We start from the raw sequence: 22,445 nt of genomic DNA, 5'->3' as shown, positions 1-22,445 counted from the left end.
TACATTCCACCACTGGTGTTACCTTTGTCAACAGTTTAACTAATTCTTTGTGTGAATGATTTACAGCCACATGAATATGTATACATGTGTTCCCTTAGGGAAATGTTGAATTATCTGTTACAACAGTTTTTTCTATTTTTTAAAATAAATTATCAAATAAATGTAACTTAGGTTTTTCCTTTTTGTTATGTTTATGCCATTATACTTTTAACAGCCTTTGTCTAGCAACAGAAGTGACTCACACAGCTCTCTCTCTCTCTCTCTCTCTTTTTCATTCTTTCTCTCTCACACATGCATAGAAACACACACATTAACATACACTCAAACACAGGGATAGATTTTCAAACCTCTAAACATCCCGTCTCCTGTGTCACTTTACGGGGAGCTATACAGTGAACATAACAGGTATCACCGGTCTACCTGTGGGCTCCTCCCTTCCTCCCTCCCCTCAGTCATTCTTACCTACACAGACTCCACCTATAGTCTCAGCTCATAATAGCAGCACCATACTACTTTTCCACCAGCTGTTCACGGAATAGTGTTAACTGATCATTTCATTGCAATGGACCGTGTTGTGTTGCTGCTGCTGCTGTGTGTTGCTCCTCTGGTTCGAGGCTACCCTTCAGGTCTAGTTACGGACAGTTGTGTTAACATGCTACCCAATCACTCTGGGCAGATCCCGCAGACGAAACCAGCACCCTTCACCGTTATGATGGACCGCAGCAGCTACAAACTCGGAGATCAGGTTAAAGGTAAGCCTGTACGGCATATAGCTAGACTGAATATTTATTGCAGATATACGTAAGTTAATTATTCCTAGTCAAATGGAACATTTAATAAATCCGCAGCATCATTCTTTCTAGGACAAATGACGTCGCTTTTGCCATTCGTGTTCAATTTCAGATATCCACAATGTCTTTCCTCCTATCCAGAATTAACATTCTAGATATCTGCAATATAATTATTACTAGGAAGAACTCTGATTTCAGATATCTACAATCCAATTGTTACTAGTCATAATTTAAATTTCAGATATTCAAAATGGAAACCGGCCATTCCGGCCATCCATAATGTAATTTAAAATATCTAAAATACATTTTGACTGGTACAAATATGGATATCTACAATGGGAAGCATCTATACGGAGGTTGGGTTTAGGAAAAGAAGAACAGGGAAAGGACACATCGCATGTCGGGACACGGTCCGCGGTCTCTGGGGGACGTGCAACAACAGGACGGTTGTGTTTAGGAAAAAGAACAACGGGGAAAGGAAACTTCACACACGGGCCACGAACCCCGGCCGGTCTCCCTGCACGGATTTTCGGCATTTCCTACTACTCGCTACGCTAGTCGTGCTGTGATCACGAAAGATGCTTCCCATTGAAATACATTAGTTTAAATAACGTGCTGGGTTGGGATAATTGTTTTCCATTTTGGATATTTCAAGTTATGACTAGTAACAATTGGATTGTAGATATCTGAAATTGTTCTTCCATTATGGATATTGTTCTTGAATTATGGATATCTACAATAAATATTCAGTTTAGCTATTAAATGTTAAAATGGCCCTTGTACTTTTTTACAGATTTAAAGATATCTTAACTTTAGTTTTGTCTCGTACAATCATAGTTGTAAATATATTGATTTGATACTATAAATAAAATTGAATCTTGAAATACAATTACTACTCGTAAGAATGTTATTGTGGATATCTTTAATTACCTTTCCGACTGGTGAGAATGTAATTTTGACTAAAGCTATTATGGATGACTAAAATGCAGTGTTGTAATTCAACGAAGTAGCCTACATAACTTTGTTAATTTTACCATAGCTGTACTTAACTTAGTTATTTATATTTCTGGAAACCGTTACTTTAATTCCACAACATTTCCTAAATAAAATGTTAAACATTAACAGAACATTAATAACAAACATTTTAACTAGGACAGAAACCGCTCAGAACATGTTTTTTTTCCATGAGCCTTTGCATCGCTTCAGCGCAGAACAGTTCAAATGACCCAGACATTTTTTTTTCAGAAAACTTTGAATACAAAAATATATGTCTTAATGTAAGTAATTAACTGTGGAAGTTTCATGTTGATATCTGTTGGTTATTTATTTTTTACCCCATCACCTTGTAAAATGTCTGATATTTTATAATTTAGATCTTTAAAGGCTGTTTTCTCGAAATGGGTTTTTCTCTGACTCCGAGTCAGAAATCTCCACTTCAGTAGCACTTAAATACACCCAACTTTCCAGTTTCACTCCTATCTATATTCTGGAGTTTTTAAAGGGGGGTTGTTCATTTATCAGCCTAATTGATGTAACATTTTTTAACTTTTTACCTAAAAACGTATCAAATGGATTTTTGTGGCTGTTTACACCATATTCTGATTTATGCAGTGATAAAGGGAGATACCCTCATGACTCTAATATGTCAAACAAAGTAAAAGAAGAATTTTGAATTTTATTCTGGACATTTTATGCAAACTAGCACATATTTAACAAGATAATGCTTCATTTCTATATTTAAACATAAAATTCAAGAAAACTTATAATACAAAAGATATTTAACGCCACAACAACGAGACAGTTGTGGTTGGGAAAAGAAGAACGGGGAAAGGAACCGTCACACGCGGGACATGCCGACAACAATGGGACGGCTGTGGTTAGGAAGAGAATAACGAGGAAAGGAACTGCAACACGCGGGACGCCATCCCCGGTCTCCGTGGTGAAAGTCCTGTGTTGTTTGACCCATCCACCGACCAAATCTATGCACAGACTTTTTCCTTATCAATACTACTCGCTACCGTCATCGTTCTGTGATCACGAAATATGCTTCCCATTGAAATACATTGCTTTAAAATTCGTAATCGCCACATGAAAAAAACGACATTTACGTGTCCTGTCCACGACTCAAAAGATTCAATAACGTGACCATATCATAGGGTGACCAAACGTCCTCTTTTGCCCGGACATGTCCACTTTTTACCTACTGTCCGGGGCGTCCGGGGGGGTTTTATAAATTCATGAAAATGTCCGGTTTTCACTGTTTTTCATGGGACCATTAAGCGTGTACTTAAATTGACTGGCGCTTTGCACACAATGCTACGGTACTTTGTTTTGTGACATAATTCCTGAGAGGCTGCTTTGTGGGCGGCTCTGCGACGCGCACATACACAGGGACCAGAGCAGACAGGGACCAGAGCAGACAGGGACCAGAGCAGACAGGGACCAGAGCAGACAGGGACCAGAGCAGACAGGGACCAGAGCAGACAGGGACCAGAGCAGACAGGGACCAGAGCAGACAGGGACCAGAGCAGACAGGGGACCAGAGCAGACAGGGACCAGAGCAGACAGGGACCAGAGCAGACAGGGACCAGAGCAGACCGGGACCAGAGCAGACCGGGACCAGAGCAGACAGGGACCAGAGCAGACAGCGGAGCAGCATTGCACACAAGATGCCGAAGCGTTGTCTGCTAAAGTTTTCCCACCGTGGTCAGAAAACACAGGGGAGACACTTTGTTTCTCTCACTATGACTCTAAAGTCGTACTCGCTCGCCGCCACTCTCTCACTTAATTCTCCCTCGCTCTATCACCCACTCCCCACACACACAGACTGCCGGCTCGACACACACACCAGCGCACAAGTATTAAGATCAGGCTACGGCGAAAGCTCTGCGTGGAGCCGGCGTACAACCATAAAATAACTTGTCCAGTCCAGGCGGAGTGCACCGTGTGCAAAGCTGGCACATACGTTTCAGTGTCTTTATTATTTATCTTATTACACTGAAAAGGTATTAAGAGATATTTTGTTGAAGCTGGATTTTCTAACACAGAAGAGGTCATATTTACAACATTATTTCATATTATTTATTTATTTTAAAAGAGATATTATTTTGTTACAGGTTGTTACAGATTTTATTTTATTACAGAAGTTATTTTTGCACCATTGAGGCATGTTCATTAACCGTTAATTAAGCCTGTCTGAATTTGTGTCTCGAGGTCGGGCCGAGTGTCCTCTTTTTTTGGAATCAAAATGGTCACCCTACCATATCACAAACTGCCATGAGACCGGGCTGTGAAATCATGCATTAAAAGTTAAGCAGTCTTCATTCAGTGTATAAAACAAAGAAATGCCCAACCCATTCTCATTCCGAACTCGTAAAATAAGTACGTTTGGTCAGTGTCCTTCAGCGTCTGATGCGACGAAAAAGGCACCCTTCGGCGTATTTGTGTAACGTGCTGGGGAGAGCCGCAGTTGGATGAGACTTAGCGAGTGGTATGTAAGGGGAAATTGTTGCATAAGGATGGTGGTTGGGTGGTAGATGGGTAAAACACCGGACTTTCACTCAGGAGGCTCGGGTTCGCGCCCCGCGTGTGGCGTTTTGTTTCCCGGCTTTTTAGGCGTCCTTTCCCCGTTGTTTTTCTTTTAAACCCAACCTCCGCGATTCCATTATTGTCGCGCTTCACCCGTCCCGACCAAGTGCGTCAAAAGGGACGAAAAAGGGACGGCAATAGTGGCGACCAAGCACGTATACATGAGACGCTAAAGGAGACTTTTAACGTCAAATAAGAACGAGAAAGGCTCCTGACCGAACGTCCTTATTTTACGAGTTGGGTGTGAGAATGTGTTGAAATGCCAGTACAAAGACAAAGAAGTGTTTCTAGTGTTTCCCCCCCATCCCCCTTGCCTTAACAGGTCAAGTTGTATTAACAAAGTATTAATGTAAAATTAAGTTTACATTAGTAGTCATTAGTAAAAATCATTAGTAAACAAATTATTTTTCTCTGGAGTCATGTTAAGGTAAACTAAAATAAAAACATTAGGATTCTTATCACTACTAAAGAAATTATTTGTACATTATAAAGTATTGTTTATTTTCCTTTATAATATAACTTTAAGATGAATACATTTGATACAATTGTTCTAATAATACTAGAAAAGGAAAACAATCAACACATAACACTGACATTTTCCAATGTATTGTGGCGAGGTGCATGGGAAGATTGACTCAGGAGACTGAGTTACTGATTTCCAAGCTATGTATTTGACATTGAGCAGACTCTAACTGCCCAGAGGGTATCAGTCCCCGCCCGGGTCTCGGTCATGCTACAATAATAAACGTAGATAACATGAACTAAATCACCCTCACAAAACTAAAACCCAGATAACATAAATGCACACCCAAAACATTAACACAACCTTATTAACACACATTTTAACTGGGACAGGAACTGTTCAAAACATCTTTTTTTTCCCCATGACCCTTTGCACCAATTCAGTGCAGAACAGTTCAAATGACCCTCCTATACAGAAACTTAACACCCTAGTTATCTCTGCTTAACATAATCTGTGCACTGTATACTTACGCTGATTATTACAAACAACTATGGCTTTTAACAAAACATGAAAGAATAAGAAGTGACCACTTAAAAGTTTAATTACAACTAAATCTGGGTTTACAGTATTATGTAAAATACATGAGCACTTATGATAAACAATAAACACAAATAGTATACGCCTCTCCACGGTAGGCCTTCCAGAAAGCTCACATACTTGTCTAGTGTAGACATTCAATATTTCAAACCGTTTATATGACATTTTTTCATTTTCTCTAGCCATCTCACAAGCCTACTCTTGGACTGAAGCAGCAAATCCTAGCACATTTGCTGCCCTCGGCAAGGTTCACCCCTGGAGCTTTAGGCTGTAGCCTAGCCATTACTCCTTTGTTTTTCGCTCCCGTGTTCACACCATTGTCATATGACTGCTTTCTGCAGTCATCAAAGCGAATCTGTACAAAACATTGACATGTTCCAATGTATTGTGGTAAACTGCGAGAAAAGACTCGGGAGACTTAGTCATTGATTTCCAAGCTATGTATTTGTTATTGAACATACTCTAACTGCCCAAAGGCTATCAGTCCCCACCCCAGGGTCTCGTCACGGTACAACAATAAACATGAACACTAAATCAACCACACAAAACTAAAACCCAGATAGTTGAGTGTATGAACCCAACAGGGCACAAAATAAGCCCTTGGGTTTTTGTGCAGTAGCCTAGCCTGTACTCCCTTGTTTGTCCCTCTCATGTTCGTGCCATTGTCATATGACTGTCCTCTGCAGTCATCAGAGGGAATCCGTAAATCCTCTAGCGCCTTCAAATCTAGAGTGGACAAATTTTCATCAGTGGACTCCTCTGCCACCAGGAATCTCACGAAGTGCTCGTTTACTCGGGCGTCTTCATTGAGTTTCACAATTCTGATTAACAGTTACAACTGTTCATTATGGCTGACATCTTGGGTACAAAATTAAAATGAGGGTCAAATTGTGCCAGAAGCTTAACCTCTTTCAAAAAGTTTCCATTGAAAGAGAGTGGAGTCTTTCTGTGACCCCACTAAGTGCCATATTCCTCACTGCCAGAGATTGTACATTGGCAGTCAGCCGTACCAGCACTGCTCTCCATCGCTTCTTCTCAACCTCAAACAATGGCCTGCTCTTGTTTGTCGATAGTTTCCCCTTAGTTTGAGCCGCAACTCAAATTCGTTCCATGATGCCAAATTATTTTGCCCTCGCAATGTTATTGTGTTTTTTGTGTGGGACACAAACTTACTAGCGGCAATTCCAATATGTGCGCAATGCCAAGGGTAGCACCCTGTGTAGTTGGGTGGTACCGTTTTCCTCACCCCATAGAAAAAATAAATAATATATTTTCCAAATATGTAACATGACTTTTCAAAATCCACATGATTAGATCCAATGTACAGAGCACTAATTTACTATTAGTTATTTCCTTCTTCCAAACTCAGCACACCGGGGTTACTTTCCATCAAACAATAAGAGCAAACCAGTATTTGTTTTGCCCTCAATTTTAACTGAAGTTTAATAAACTGAATATTCTCTGGTCCAGCTTAGCTAAAAGCACAACACCGGATCTATCAGCACGTTAGCGTGTTGTTTACTACCAAGCCTGTTTGCAACCAGTAGGCTACCCAAAACATTATCTTCTCTTTGGGGTCAAGTTCAAGAGCCCAGCATGCATGGTGACCAGTCCTGTCATTGTCTATTGGTATTTTCCTGAGACCCAAGAGAGGTTTGTGGTCTGTGACACTAACAAAGGGCTGCATAAAATAGTTCATAGTTCTCTGTTGCAGGTTGACAATTTCCTTTCTGCTTTTTGTTAGAACATGGCTGGCATATGCAATTACTTTCTCCTGATTTTTCTGTCAATGAGATAGCACAGTACCGATAGCAGAGCTTGAAGCATCAGTGTGGAGGGAGAATGTTATCATGAAATCAGGGAATGCAGCCACTGAAGGGCTTGAGAGGGCATGTTTCAGGTAAATAAATACATCCTGACATTAAGAATCCTTTGGAAGTGTGCATTCTTCTCAGTGAGTGCATGTAGCGGAACACTGATGTGCAAAGTCCCTGAAGAACTTGCAGTAGTGTAAACAAAGTCCTAGAAATTTTCTTGCTTCTGAGTTTGGAGAAGGTCCCGTTTGAACACTTGGCTGGCTGAATGCGTGTCCTCTGAGTGTTTACTGAATACTGCAGAGTATTTCTGAAACAGTGATTATAGAGACTGAACGTAAATTGTCAGGTTTGCTTCATCTCTCATTACAGCAGGAGCTGCATCAGGTGCATTTAAGGTTGCACATGTCTCGTCGAATGGCAGAAGGTGTTGGCTAGAATGCAGCTCAATGTCTTCTTTGGGTGGATTTAGGACTGGACAGTTGTGCAATTTTGTACTTCACTGAGACAGTTGGTCATGACACCACAGTAGTCAGTTTGTGTGGGAGAAGCAGGTGTGGCTGCTGACACACAGGCTGTAATTATCTCATAGCTGGAGTCCTAGTGAGACACATTACACGTTACAGAGAGCCTCTGGGCAATAGGGACATTTTCATGTCCCACATTTGCAGTATCAAAGCTGGATTAGAGTTTCGAAAATCTTCACTCACAATGGAGACAAAAGAGCCAGAGTCAATTAAGCACACTTCAATGCCTTCAGCAATAGCAAATATGTTAGAAAAAACAGAGTCATCCAGTTGTGAGTCATTGTTATCAGGCATTAACTGTGATGTATCATTCTGGCGCTGTGATGCAGTAGCTGAAGTTTGCCTCTCAGCAGCAGCTAATGAAAGTTCCCCTGTCAGTTGGAGCTTGTGTGTGCATGGGAATCAAACACTGCCCCTAGTGTGTGGACTTGCAGCTCTTTTTTCTCCGTGGCACTGGACTAGGACTGATTCTGTATCTGCTCTGTGTCTTCGTCATGGCGACCATACCTGGAGTAATTGTAGGATGGACGCGATGGAGGGTGACCCCCCTGTCACGTTCGTCATTGTTGTTCCGCTCATTGTTTTTCTGATAACCTGAGATAACACTGCTCAGGTGACTAGTAGTCTCTGGGGTGTTGCCTGGTATGGTAGGCCAAAGGAGAGGAACTGCATGCACTGTCAAGTATCACAGAACATGGGCGATTTTAGACCCTTTTTAAAAGAATTAAATTTCATCACTGCCCCCCTAAAAGTTATAACAAAAAACATTTTGTATCAAACTTTTGTATCAATTTTAGAGTTTAAGTCAGAGTTTGTGAACTTGTCTGTAAGTGACAGAGGACAAAGAATTACCATTAACAGAAACGTAGTGTTGGCCAGTCGGAGGAGGTTGTGCCAGACTCCATCCTTTGGCTGAGTCTCTATCTAATCTGTCAGAGGGAGCGCAGGAGACGGTTGTGAAGTTTAACGTTGGTAGTCCCCAGAGAAGAAGTTGGTCATTTCATGGCGCAGATTAGAACCCAAATTGAAACGTAAGCAAGTAAAATTGCTGAATGTTAGAACATTGTGTCAAATTGGTCATTATTACTGTGACATATAAAGTGTCAGGTTTAGTTCCATCATAGTGTTAATAGTGTTGACGTTGTTGTTCAGTAGCTAGCTCAGAGATTATCGACTAATGAAATTACTGATTTAATGGGAGGGTATCAGTGTCACATTCTCATTAGGGGGCTGAGCCCCCCTAAAGGTCTGATCCTAGAATCACCCCTGTCACAGAAAGAGGATCTCTCAGGTCTGGAATCCAAACACTGAGCCAGGTAATTGTGCTTCCCTCGTAAATTGTGCGCTTCATTTTTTAAGCAGCTGCTCAACTGCCCGAAGGAGTTTGTCACCAGTAGGAGTAGGACAAACCATAGCTACCTGTTCTGAAGGTAAAGTGTATGGAGAGAGCGCTGTACGTCTCATGAATTTTAGACTGTAAGGTTGGTTCCAAGCCGGCAACAAACCAGATGAATTTTTCACCTACTGCATTGTGGTCATAGTTGGGAAAGGCTTTTAGTACAAGACGATTGATGTCTGCACTGTACATATCCAAACTTTTACCTTGTTTATGAGGGCAAGCATTCACATCTGTTTGGAAGAAAGGCAGGGAGTATTTTGGTCCAAAAATAACTCTTTCAGTTTTCCCTTTTACCAAACCATAGTTTCTCTGGGTTAAAGGAGGCAGGCTGTCCCAGTACAGAAATGCAGCATTAGCCAGGCAATTGGGGACATTGGAGGACATCATATATAGATAGATAAATCTGCATCAGGGAAAGTCATAGCCGGAACCACCACTTCAAAGCGTTGAGACCATCTTGAGAAAGACCGTCTTATCTCCTTTAAAAGCAGGTGGAAGATTCACTTTCAGAGCACTAGATACGGTTTGTTGAGTTAAAGTTGCAGCACCAGTCCTTGTATATGGGGACCTGTTTATAACATTGCTATTTCCCCAGTTCGCTCTTGTTACGGCCTCCATTAAAAAGGAACAAACAAAGGCTCAAAAGGGAATGGAGGATGCAACATATATGAAAATAAGGATGCCAAACACCATGTTAACAATAATCCAACAAGCTTTATTAAATAATAAATACTCCCAAAATTAACAAACCAAAAAGAAACAAAAGGGACTGGAGACCCCGGCCAAAAAGAACAAAAGATGGGAAGACGCTGGACCAACCTCGCAGTGGGTCGTCGCACCCCGCATCTCCCCCTAAACTAACTAAAAAGGGTAAACTAATCCTAGAACAAACAAAAAGAACAAATAACTGAACTACCGGTAATCTCCAGCCCAAACTAAAACAACATAACTCCAGCACCTAAATGTGCATGGAGGTTGGGAAAAGAACAGACCTGCTTGTGGAGAAAAAGGTAGATGAGGAAACAACTCCTCACTGGTGTGCTGCCAGTGTGCTCTCCCCTGTGCTCTGCACTCTCTGCCTTCTTCTCACCTCCCCCACTCTACCTGAGCACTGATTACTGTCAGGTGTGCAACTGGTAGAGGGAGGAGGGCAGAATGGGAAAGAGAGAGAGAGAAAGAAACAAGACACAAGAGGCACATGTAACAGCTCTCAAAGAGTGAACAAAAAATCAGGTGGCAAAAAAGGGGAATGAATACTCACCAAATAACAACACGCTGCCACCAAATGCAATGTGAGGGTTCGATATGTGGTGGTTGGATCACTCTTACAAAGAAGGATGGAGACTGATAACTTTCTTAAGCAGCACTTTACTGTTCTCTTCACTTCACAGGATTGAGCTAGAAGGGATACAGCTACGGCCGGAAGTTATGCAAAATCTCGCAAAATCTATGCTACTATAAAAATATTTATATTTTTAATACTTTCCACCAGGAAACATGTGTACATTCATTGGGAGTGTTTTAATCCAAACTAGGATCTTTTTCCTAAACTTAACAAGTCATATTGATGCCTAAACGTAACTATTGCTGTAGCTGTATCCCATCTAGCCTCGACCCTTCATCAGGGTAGATGGTATATTGGACCTGTGACGTGTCGACGTCACAGGACGTGCCTCGTGGCCCACCTTAATCTGCCTCTGATTGGCTTACCCTGGTATTCTTACCCTCACCCTAACAAATCCCCAGTCCCCATGCCTAAACCTAACTACATTGACACATCTAGCGGATCCGATCTAGCATCTACCCTTCATCAGCCATGCGGACTCGCTGAGAATTCTGCCTTTATAGTATGATTATCCACAAAACACTCTGTTCACATTTCTTAGTTTTTTAAGAAAGTCTCACTGAAAAGTTTTCTCTAATTCTTTTTATCTATAGAGAGCCATTGGTCTTTTATATATCATTGTAAAATTCATACTTGCTCTGAGAACGTGTGATGAAGTAGCAGTTACATTTAACTGACACAAAAATCTATTTAAAATAAAACATAGATAATTAAAATAATTTCAAGCTGCCCTTATCTAAAGGTGAGTGTACTGTAAATAAATGAATGTGTTATTTACTAAATGTTTAGCTAATGTAAATGTGCTGTTGTGTTTTTTTTACCCCCAGTTACGCTCCAGGCTCCAGCCTCCTCACCATTCCGTGGTTTCCTGTTAGAGGCTAGAGAAGTGGGGGGTCTGTCTCCTGTGGGCTCCTTCTCCCTGATATCAACGAATGCTCGGCTCCTAACCTGCAGCCAGAAATCTGTGAGTTTTCTCCCATTCAGCAGGCTTTACTGTGAACAGAATGCAGGCCTACAGCAGCCAACATATAATACTATGAGAACAATCCATCTCACTGTCTCGCTTACTGCTGAGTATTCATTGTTTAACTTTTTGGTTTTATAGAACACATTATGCAGTACCATATCATAGTACACCAAACACCTGTGCCATTCAATATAAACTAAAAAACTGAGATATTTCAACTGTCAGTGTTTCTCTGTCAACTTGTTCTGGCCCGACCTTTCCGTTCTAATCAAATCCCAAAGCGCTAATCCAAACAATGGGCAAAGAGATGGAGTGGTGATGGAGCTGAGGCGAGCTGAATGAAGCCTACAGCCTATGCTTGCTTACTGTGACGGCACCCCAAGCGGAATGCCCTTAATTATGCATGACTTTAAGCCTGCGTATAATAGGAACGTGTGAGTTTTAGGCACCTCCGCGTTGGCTTCATTTTTCAGCACCAGGATTGGTGCCGCTTGGTGCCAACACAAGATGCTTTCAGGCACAATAAGGTGATAAACCTTTTAGATAGAACATGTGACGACATCCTTTTCTCTCTCTCTCTCTCTCTGTGTGTGTGTGTGTGTGTGTGTAGAACTCAGCTGTAGCCCACAATTCAGGGTCTTCTAAGACCTCCATTCAGGTGACATGGACACCAGACGCATCAGGAAACGCAAAAAACATTCAATTCCAGTAAGGTTGAATTAAACTATTTTTGTTCTATTCCATTCTGTTCTTTTTTATTACCATGCTCAAGTGGGTCACCAAAGTGATTCATTACTTTGCATAACTGCCATGTGTTTCAACATCTGCAGCACAACCTTCGTGCAGAATATCAACACATTCTGGGTTGATGTTACAAGTCCTGCCTTGACCTTCGCTAATGGTGTTGCTGGTGGATCTACAACTCTCCCCACTACAACAACCACAATACAGCAATTTACACCACCTGTTAGTAATTATTTATTCATTTTTTTATTTAACCAGGAAGTCCGTAGAGATAAAAAAGTTCTTGTTGGAGGGAGACCTCTGATGATTAGGAACAAGGTGTGAAAATAGCCGTCTAACTACCAAACCACAAAGTAGGCTGACTGAGACACCAGCCAAATATGGCTAAAAAACTTCACACTACAATCTTCACAGGGTAGAAAAGATGGAATATACTATAAAGTGAAAGTTTAGAAGATGAGACTGATTGACTGCTCTTAAGTTGGATCTGGGCACAGTGTCACTGGAACCTCTTTCCAGTCCCACAGCAACCCTTATAGAGGGTCGAAGGCATGGATGTCTTGCCAAACCCAGACCCTTTGGAGGGATCACATACATTGTAGGTTGTAATGTATCACATGTATTATGTTTAGATTTGTTTAAATATTTATATACTTATCCACCCCTTTGCCCTGGGACCCCATCCAGATATAGCAGCCATGATCAGAAGTTGGAAGAACTTTGTGTCCAAGACCTCAAACTATTTCATGCCCGTGCAGTTTGACCTCATACCCTCATTGGGAATCCATCGTGCTTTACACAATTATCTAGAAACGTACTGTTAGCTTCATTAACCTTTGGTCTTTTAGCTCATGTTATAATGCCTTCAAACTGCTGTTTTTACTAGACATGGCTTTGACAAATTGATATTTATTTTTATTATAGATTGCTATCCTTGATTGTTTTAGGAGATGTTCTACTCCTTTGAGAGTGATTAACAATTGCCTAAAGCCACTAATGCCCTCTTTCTTGTTTGGTGCTAGCCTTACTTCCAGGGCTGGGTATTGAATTTTAATAACTTTTGGCGTCCATAGACGGATATACTGTGTCTATAGAATCAAGTTAAGGTTAGGGAATGACTGTAGTTATGGTTAAAAAAGAAAATATTAATTGCATGTCTTTGAAAGTCAACACTATACACTAGATTTGACAGGATGCAAAGTGAATGCCTATTGTATACTGTCAATCATGAGGACCAGCTTGAGTTGTGTTCCTCTGGTTATAATAACATGATTACGTTTTTCAGAGTATCTCCAGTGCAAATTGCAGCGTCAGCAAGGTGTGTTTCAGTCAGCCTTCAAACTGTGACCCAGCCAATGCTGACTGTTATTTCATGTCAGCCCTGATGGTGTCAGGTGAAGCCATCCGCTATGAGATGAAAGGTCCTTCTAATGGATACATCGCTTTTGGATTGTCAGATGATCAGAATATGGTAATTTGAAGACTGAAATGTTTCCTGCTTTGTAGTAATACAGCTCTTGGGCAGCAGTGTTCACTTACTTGCCTTTGTACTTTCTGTATGCCTGGAGGATTAAAAAGTATATCCATCAGAGGGCAGAGTAGGAAGATCACCAACATCTGAATATGTTCCTTGAGAATCTGAGATTGCACAATTATTCATTGCAACTCAGTACTAAGCAGTTATACATTTTCAGCAATGATCAGAGACCTTTCCACACATCCTGGTAAATACCGCCCCCATAGTTCATGTTCCTAATTTCATTTTGTCAATACATAGCAGCACATTCTGAGGACACACAACCAACGCTCTGAAGTAACACATGATAAACAAGGGAAGCCATCATGCTTAGGCAAACACATGGTTAAAAGCAGGTATATCATGATCCTAACATGGTCAGTGAGCTCTGTCATACTGTAAATGGCCTATGTTGTAATGCCAAGACACATATTTTTCTAAAATGGCCCATTGAAAATCAAGAGTCAGCATGTTTTTGCCTTGCAAACAGAAGAGACAATGGATGGTGATGTTGGATGGTTTGTCAGTTGGTCAGTGTTTCAGTCTTTCCAACCATACCATACCATATCTCAAAAGCTCATGGCAAACTTTAAGTTTCTGTGGATTGTCCTATCAATTAGTCGTTCTATGTGATTAGCTTGACTAATTCACTTTTCTTGTAGTCTGTGTAGTCCAACTTCAGGCAACAAAATTTCTAATTTGGACCCAAGCAATCTCAAAATCGAATGCAATGACATTTACTGAGCACATTGAAGAACCATCAGCACTCCAAAGATGACATTTGTCATTCCTAGCCCTGCCTGACAAACAATCATGATTATGTTCTGTTTACTTGTTCTTAAGAGCCACTAATTGGGCTTTATTGAATATCCAGCTGTATTGTTATTCCAACCAAACATGGCAGCCACTGATTTTCTGTTTTTAATAGAAAAAGTCACTTCTGGTGAAAAGCGTGGGTGTTTAATTCTTAACTCTATCTCTCCGCAGGGAAACGATGACATTTATATTTGTGGCATCGGCAGTAACGGCATGGTGGGGGTGCAGCATGCCTTTTCAACAGGACGAACATATCCAACTATTCTTCCTCTGGTATTTAAGTCATTCTGATAACACTGATTTATATCTGGACAAGGTGAAAGGCCAGACTGTGAAATATTTAATGCTATGTCTTTGCTCTTACAATGAATGAACTGCATATGTAACTGTGTGGATTCCACTTGACGTTGAAATGATTTCTAACTGTCCACCAGGGGAATGTTTCTAATATAACAGCGTCAGTGCAGAACGGGGTGATCAGCTGTTCCTTCACCTCCATGAACATTATTTCTCTTACGAGGACCACTGGCTACAGCAATGCCTACTATCTCCTGTTTGTCCATGGACCCAGCAGCAATGGTAATAAAGACATTGTGTAATGGTGGAGGAGGAAGCTATTTATCTGTGTCAGGGATGAAAATTATTTTACAACTAGAACAAGGATCTTTAAACTTTTCATGCCCCATTAAGAAAAACATATAGAGTAGGCAAGTCCATGAGTCTTTTAATGTAAGAGATTTATCTTGAATCTAATAAGAGAGTTTTAAGCACTCTGTGATGTACTACTGAATCGGTAGTGCGATAGTTTTTCTCACTATTCAATTCACTCAGTAGTAAATATCACTCCTAATAGTGATGCTTGGTCTTGAACTGAAGAAACAGAAGAACTGCTGTCAGCTCAAGTCTTGTAATGGAGATTCACAGTACATCACAGAGGTGACTTGGCCATCGTTCTGCTCTTGTAGAGCCTATAAACAAAATATGTAAAGCCAAATAAACTGAGCATCCTTTTTCCTTCATACTTTTCTTTAAAGAGTATCATCTGGGTGCCCAGGTAGCTCACCTGGTTGAGCGTGCGCCCCATGTAGGCTCAGTCCTTAGCCTAGTGGCCTGGGATTGAGTCCGAACCGTGGTCCTTTGCTGCATGTCATTCAGGGTTACATTTTTCAATGAATAAGTATGCAATTTTACATCATTTTGGAACATTATGAGTACCATACATGTGTCTAAAATGCTGAATACTAAACATTCAGCTGTCTGTTTTATGCATCTTCTGCAGGACAAATCCAGATCCATACAGAAACCTTCATCAGCACTAAAATGATAAACATTTCCGACCCTGGAGTTGTTCAAGATGAGGGTGTACCTAGTATCGTCAAAGCCCATGGTGAGATCCTGTCCAGAGGGATGTCCACAGTAGCACCAACTGAAACCAGACACTTTTTTTTTGTCCTGCTAGCAGCAGTATGTAAGCATGGTGATGATTGTCACTAGGTTAGTCCAACACCTTGACAGCTACTGGATTTGCTGTTAAGGGTCAAGGTCCTTGTGATTTTGATGCCCCCTGGCCTTGCCTTTAGCACTTGCATCCAGACGGCACTTAAACACATCTCTCAAAGATCTGGAGTTTGACAGATTTAAAAAAGAGTGGGCGTCCTTCCTAAAATAAATGATTCCCCAAAGTCATCACCAACTATTCTGTGGAAACAGGGAAAGCAGTTTTAAGAGCACACAGCTTAGCAAAGAAGAAACCAAAGCTTAATTAAACAATAACCCAGGACAAACTTTGCACTTCCCTTACTATCTTAATAAGAATAGCACCAGGTCCCGATGGCTTCCCTGCAGAGATCCATAAACACTTCTGGTCCATTCTATCTCTTTAACAAGACAAACACAAAAAAATGTGCCTAGGCTCGTGCACAGCACGTGCACACCATGCTTGTTACACACACACAGGGATGCGCAGCAGCACACAAACATGAGCAGAAGATTAAAAATAAAAATATTACAATATGAAATGTATTTAAATATGATCTGCTTGCGTGCTTTCATCACACACGAGCAGATCAGTTTCTTCACCTGAAAATCTCTCCTTCCTGCTCAGCAAATCCTCCATCATAATAGCAATGCGCCATTATACAAAAGTGCCTGGCTTTTAAAGGGAATGAGAGATGACAATCTGATTGGTTTATTGCATCTTACTCCCAAAACACATTTAATATTAATTCAGGCACTTCACGCTGTGCGCTTAGATCATTAAAATAGGGCCCATTGAGATTAAGAATCGCTTTACAAGAGTGTCCTGGCCAAGACAGGCAGCAGCACAATTAACAGAGTTTCAGACATAAAACATAGAACAGTTCACAATGAAAACACATAATACATTACAGGATCATAAAATGTCAAGATATTCAACAATGCTTGCCAGAAGTCAACTAATTCAGGGATCAAACAGATCAATCGGTCCAAAACATTTACAGCTAGATGTGCCTGCCTCCATGTCGATTCAAATTTCTTTAAAAACATCTAGTGAGACCAACTCACGAAGGTTCAATTTTGCAAATCGTTCCACGTAGAGATAGCAGCATATTTAAACACCCTTTTAAACAGTTCAGTGCAGACTTTAGAGATAACAGGAATAAGCCCTGGGAACAATGACTTCCTTTTTTTCTCATGGATATAGCACTACAGGTAAGACGGAAGCAGACCGAGAATAGCTTTATAAATAAAAAATATGACAATGATTAAGTCTGTGAGTGGACAATGCAGACCAGCCAACCCGAGCATACAAGGAGCAGTGGTTAGTAAGGGTTTTAAGATTAGTAACCTAACCTAACAAAGACCCAATCAATCATCAGTAAGACGCTTGTTCACGGAATAGAAAAAGCCACTCCATGCATAATTAACCCAGATCAAGCCTTGATCAAAGGTAGATATTCATCCATAATTAATTTATTGCATTACTCATCATTACAACCATCACAGCCAACTTATATGCAGAAACCGCCTTCGTCAAAGTAAACTGGACAAATTACAGTGTTTTGGCTTTGAGGAATCATTTATTACCTGGGTCAAGATTCTGTACACCTCACCTTCGGCCACTGTTATCACCAATGGACAAGCCTCACAAAGCTTCACGCTGCACAGGCGGGGGACAAGGCACCCTAAACTATTAAAGGTCCTATGACATGCTGCTCTTTGGATGCTTTTATATAGACCTTAGTGGTCCCCTAATACTGTATCTGAAGTCTCTTTTATATAGACCTTAGTGGTCCCCTAATACTGTATCTGAAGTCTCTTTTACATAGGCCTTAGTGGTCCCCTAATACTGTATCTGAAGTCTCTTTTATATAGACCTTAGTGGTCCCCTAATACTGTATCTGAAGTCTCTTTTATATAGACCTTAGTGGTCCCCTAATACTATATCTGAAGTCTCTTTCCCGAAATTCAGCCTTGGTGCAGAATTACAGCCACTAGAGCCAGTCCCACAATGATCTTTCCTTAGGATTTTTTGTGTCTGTAGCTACTGAGGAGGAGAGAGGGGGGGCAAGGTGGAGGTTGGGGGTGTGGCCTTGACCAATTGCCACTTTTCTCGTTTGAAAGCCATGATGTCTCTCTCCCATGGGTTGGCCAAATTCTCTGGCCGGGCAAAGCCAAGAAAGGGAAGGTAACCTTGCTCCTTATGACCTCATAAGGAGAAGATTCCAGATTGGCCCATCTGAGCTTTCATTTTCTCAAAGGCAGAGCAGGATACCCAGGGCTCGGTTTACACCTATCACTATTTCAAGCCAATTGGGGACCATAGGCAGGCTGGGGGAATGCATATTAATGTTAAAAAACCTCATAAAGTGAAATTTTCATGCCATGGGACCTTTAAATAAACCATCCATAGTCACCTCACAGAGAGACGTTTTGTGTTGGGACGAGAAGAAATGAATGTTCAGTTATAAAACTATGTATGTGGTGGTAGCTGGGCAGCATTCCAACATTACATTTCCAACATTAAATTGTGCTTCAGGAGCACTGATGCTGATATCCTGGATGACCCTCGGATCACTTGGAATGATGGTAGCTCGATATCTGAAAAAAACGGCCAAAGGAGAGAAAGTGATAGGCAAAGATGTCTGGTTTGTGGTAAGACTTCATAGATACAACAATGCACCACAAAATATCTTTTTTAAATATCCCACTTTTCATCAGGTTGTCTTTTTCAGTAAGATGCATGAACAAAAACATTTGAAAAAAGCACACAAAGATATGAGATTACAAAGTCAGCAGGAACTTGATCAGTGAACAAGAAAGAGAATATTAGCATAAGTTGACTAAAACTGTTTAGTAATTACATTTTCTTCTACAACCTTAAGGTTGGCATCATTTTTGATATCTTGCAGAGTAAAGCGCTTTATTTGATATCAAAAATGATGCCAAATTCCCATTATAATTTACCCCAAACTGAGCTTATGTCTTTAGTTATTACTGAGGATATCAATTAGAGAAACATTTCAGATACATTGTAGATGTGTCCAAATTATCACAGTAGGGTTCTTACATCCATTCAGGCTCTCACAATGGCTGCACACTACCAAAAAAGGAAATTAAAAAAAGGAAACATATAGTCACATTTAAAGGAAATACACTAATTTTATATATATGAGAATATATCAGAAAGGTCCATGGTGTGTTTTGTCTCACTGACTTGTTATTTCTGACAATATTAGGCTGTTCCTGTTAAATGGGTTACTGCCATAACACTCTTCAGAGAGTTCGGTCCAAGATAGGGATTGACTGATTATCGACTCGGCTACAGCTCTGTGTCTGACCCTCTGCTTTGGTTTCACTCACCACTGAGTCTGACTTCATGTCCCCACCCCCCCAACAACACTATCTCCTGTCTGTTACTCGGGATTATGGTGAAAGTTTCTAATTTATTAAATAATTGCTTAAAGCATTTAAACACAGTTTTGTGTTGGAGTTTGTAACATTCCAAAATCCTAATTTTGACTCAAAGATTTTCATTTTCACTGTAAATGCATATTGGTTCCAATTATCGGTTATCTGTTTCATTAACTACTAATAATCGGTATCGGCCATGAAAAACCAGTATCTGTCAATCCCTAGTCCAAGCCTGTCCTCTCTCAGGTGCAGTTGATTCTGCACGTCTCCTGAGCTCTGTATCACGTTTGTGTTTCCCAAGGTCCACGTTGGCGTGATGATTCTGACAGTAGCAGCCACAATCATCGCCTTCATCCTCATCTTCTCATACGAACAAAAATGGTCTGGGGTCAGTACACCAGCACTGCTGTGGGACTCTTTTTTTTCTTTTTTAGCCTCTGGTGTATTGTTGAGGCATTATCTTTGGAAGCAGTCTGTTTCTCATTAGTCTCGCATTGCCAGACGTATCTCCACAGCGCTGCGAAGGAAGGTCTGGCCTCTCCACAGATACATTATGGGATAGGAGAAAAAACGACCAAGCCACGAGCGAGCGATGTACACCGCGGCAACATGTAGTTACATTTTTCGAGAGCCGCACATCAGGCTACAGCGTAGAGACCTACGTATGTAGCCATGGCGTAGATTTTATGCAGAAGTATAAATCACGCTTAATGGGTTACTTTTGATCAGGCTATGAACCTTGACAAGCATGTCAAGTCCTTGATCTGCGCTTCTTTTTTTTGCCACATCAGAAACATTGTGAAACTCAGGTGTGTTGTATCCTAAGCTGAATTAGAAATGATTATATATATACCTTTGTTTCCCCGTGTTTGGATTTTTGTTATTCTCTTTTTTACTTTACTTTGCGCTCAGCAAATCATATGTAGATTGCTTACAACTGGTGCAGAATTCTGCTTCTAGGCTGTTGACAAAGTCTAGGAGGTCATGTTACATTACCCCCATCCTGGCCTCTGTGCACTGGCTCCCTGTTAAATTCAGGATGCAGTTCCAGATTCTTGTCGTTACATACGGAGCCATTCATGGCCTGACACCGGCTTACATTAGTGATCTGCTGCACCCTGATGTTGTCATCAGATCTTTAAGGTCCTCAAATCAGGGCTCCCTGGCTGTTCCCCGTATAAAGCTGAGAACTAAAGGTAACCGAGCCTTCAAAACAATAAAAGGCAGCCTCTGTTTATTTAAAAACAATTTAAAGCAGCTAAGGATTTAAAGCAAGCTCATGCTGCGTCCTGCTGAACCCTGCAGCTTCCCGCTACATCCAGTCACTGTTCCATTATTAATGTGACTACTATCGCCACTGTTCATCACACCCCCAACCGGCTCGTCAGACACCGCCTACCAAGAGCCTGGGTCTGTCCGAGGTTTCTTCCCAAGAGGGAGTTTTTCCTCGCCACTGTCGCACTGCTTGCTCTTGAGGGAATTACTGGAATTGTTGGAATTGTTGGGGCTTTGTAAATTATAGAGTGTGGTCTAGACCTACTCTATCTGTAAAGTGTCTCGAGATAACTTATGTTATGATTTGATACTATAAATAAAATTGAATTGAATTGAAATTAAGGATGCATCTTCATCAGGCGTTTGATTAGCCCCATTGCTGATTGTATTACTATGTGATGTTATGTTCCTTGCCCATTTTTATTGGGTATCGATGGGTTTTAATGTATTCATTATAGCACTTTGGGACTGACTGTGATACGTGCTGTATGAATAAACATTCTACTCACTTTCAGGGAGTCCATCCCGTGTTAGGCTGCCTGGTCATGATCCTTTCGTTCCTCCAGCCCATTATGGCTCTGCTGCGCTGTGCACCACAACATCCACGGTAGGTACCCAACTGTGTGTGTGTGTGTGTGTGTGTGTGTGTGTGTGTGTGTGTGTGTGTGTGTGTGTGTGTGTGTGTGTGTGTGTGTGTAGAACTCAGCTGTAGCCCACAATTCAGGGTCTGTTAAGGCACTGACACACTAACCCGACAATCAGTCGACAGTCTGGCGAGGTCGGTGACTCGAGTCTGTTCGGTGTGTTCCGTGCCGTCGTCCGTCTGAGGGGCTGTCGGTGTTCATTTTGGCCGACCTGACGTGTTCAGTCGGAGGCAGGGCGGTCGGGACTCATCCGGAAATGGCGAGCGGAATGAGCGTGAATAGAGTCTCTCAAAATCTGACGAAAATCTTTTAAACTGACCTTTGTAGAGCAACTGCATGGCCTATTTCTCTCTTAAAATGTTTACAGAAACACGTTTTGGTGAACTAATTTAGTACAATATGAGATCGTATTCTGAACGAGCCGCCATGACAGTCTGGCTTAGAATTTTCGGAGAAAACAAACCCACGTGATGCATTCATCCAATCAGCTGCCGGTTTAAATATTTTGGGCAGATTAGCGCCGCCTGCTGTTATGGAGACGTATTACGTCTCGTCTCTTCAGTGTGTTCTGAGGCACTTTTTGGACCAACAAGGGGAGACTGATCAGTCCAACTGGCTTTTCTGCTGACGGTTGGCCGTCTGGTTGGTGTGTAACCGCCTTTAAGACCTCCATTCAGGTGGACATGGACATCTGCTTCTCCCGAACCACAAAATCCTGTAAAATATCCCCCAGAGCTCTGTTCAGCCCCTGCACCCTACATGGTGGATTTAGCCGAGGAAATGGTTGTGCCTGTGGCGGGAAAAACATTTTGACAATAGGTTTGTAAAAGAAGTAGAGGGTGCACGCAGCACAACACCAGACTGATTAAAAAAAAAGGTTTGCTCTGTTGCACTCCGCTTCTCATCAGTGCCAGCTGCTCTGCTTGATTGACGCGTAAGCTCTTGCGCCAAACCCCTTTCAATTAATCTTCTACACCCCTGCATTACTTATGCAATAAGACTCTTTATGTCTGTCTTAAGTTTGCAAAGTGGAGGTTTACACACAACCTTAGCTTAATATGTGATG

At 41.3% G+C, this 22,445-nt stretch overlaps 1 protein-coding gene across 2 annotated transcripts in view; it reads left to right on the top strand.

Moving 5' to 3' along the window:
* The first annotated feature begins 495 nt into the window (after positions 1 to 495).
* Positions 496 to 22,445, top strand: part of LOC120552696 (putative ferric-chelate reductase 1) — a 28,288-nt gene continuing 6,338 nt past the window's right edge. The window contains exons 1-11 of one of the 2 annotated variants that reach the window (XM_039790920.1): positions 496 to 752; positions 11,352 to 11,488; positions 12,102 to 12,199; positions 12,322 to 12,457; positions 13,521 to 13,706; positions 14,739 to 14,840; positions 15,002 to 15,146; positions 15,847 to 15,954; positions 18,586 to 18,701; positions 19,762 to 19,848; positions 21,251 to 21,342. In XM_039790920.1, the coding sequence (XP_039646854.1) occupies positions 563 to 752; positions 11,352 to 11,488; positions 12,102 to 12,199; positions 12,322 to 12,457; positions 13,521 to 13,706; positions 14,739 to 14,840; positions 15,002 to 15,146; positions 15,847 to 15,954; positions 18,586 to 18,701; positions 19,762 to 19,848; positions 21,251 to 21,342 (1,397 nt within the window). In that variant the 5' untranslated portion in view covers positions 496 to 562. The remainder of the gene's footprint in view (positions 753 to 11,351; positions 11,489 to 12,101; positions 12,200 to 12,321; positions 12,458 to 13,520; positions 13,707 to 14,738; positions 14,841 to 15,001; positions 15,147 to 15,846; positions 15,955 to 18,585; positions 18,702 to 19,761; positions 19,849 to 21,250; positions 21,343 to 22,445) is intronic. The other variant, XR_005638064.1, reaches the window with a different exon arrangement.

Source organism: Perca fluviatilis, chromosome 22 (assembly GCF_010015445.1).
Source record: "Perca fluviatilis chromosome 22, GENO_Pfluv_1.0, whole genome shotgun sequence".
Taxonomy (NCBI): domain Eukaryota; kingdom Metazoa; phylum Chordata; class Actinopteri; order Perciformes; family Percidae; genus Perca; species Perca fluviatilis.
This window is presented reverse-complemented; position numbering and strand designations above follow the sequence as displayed.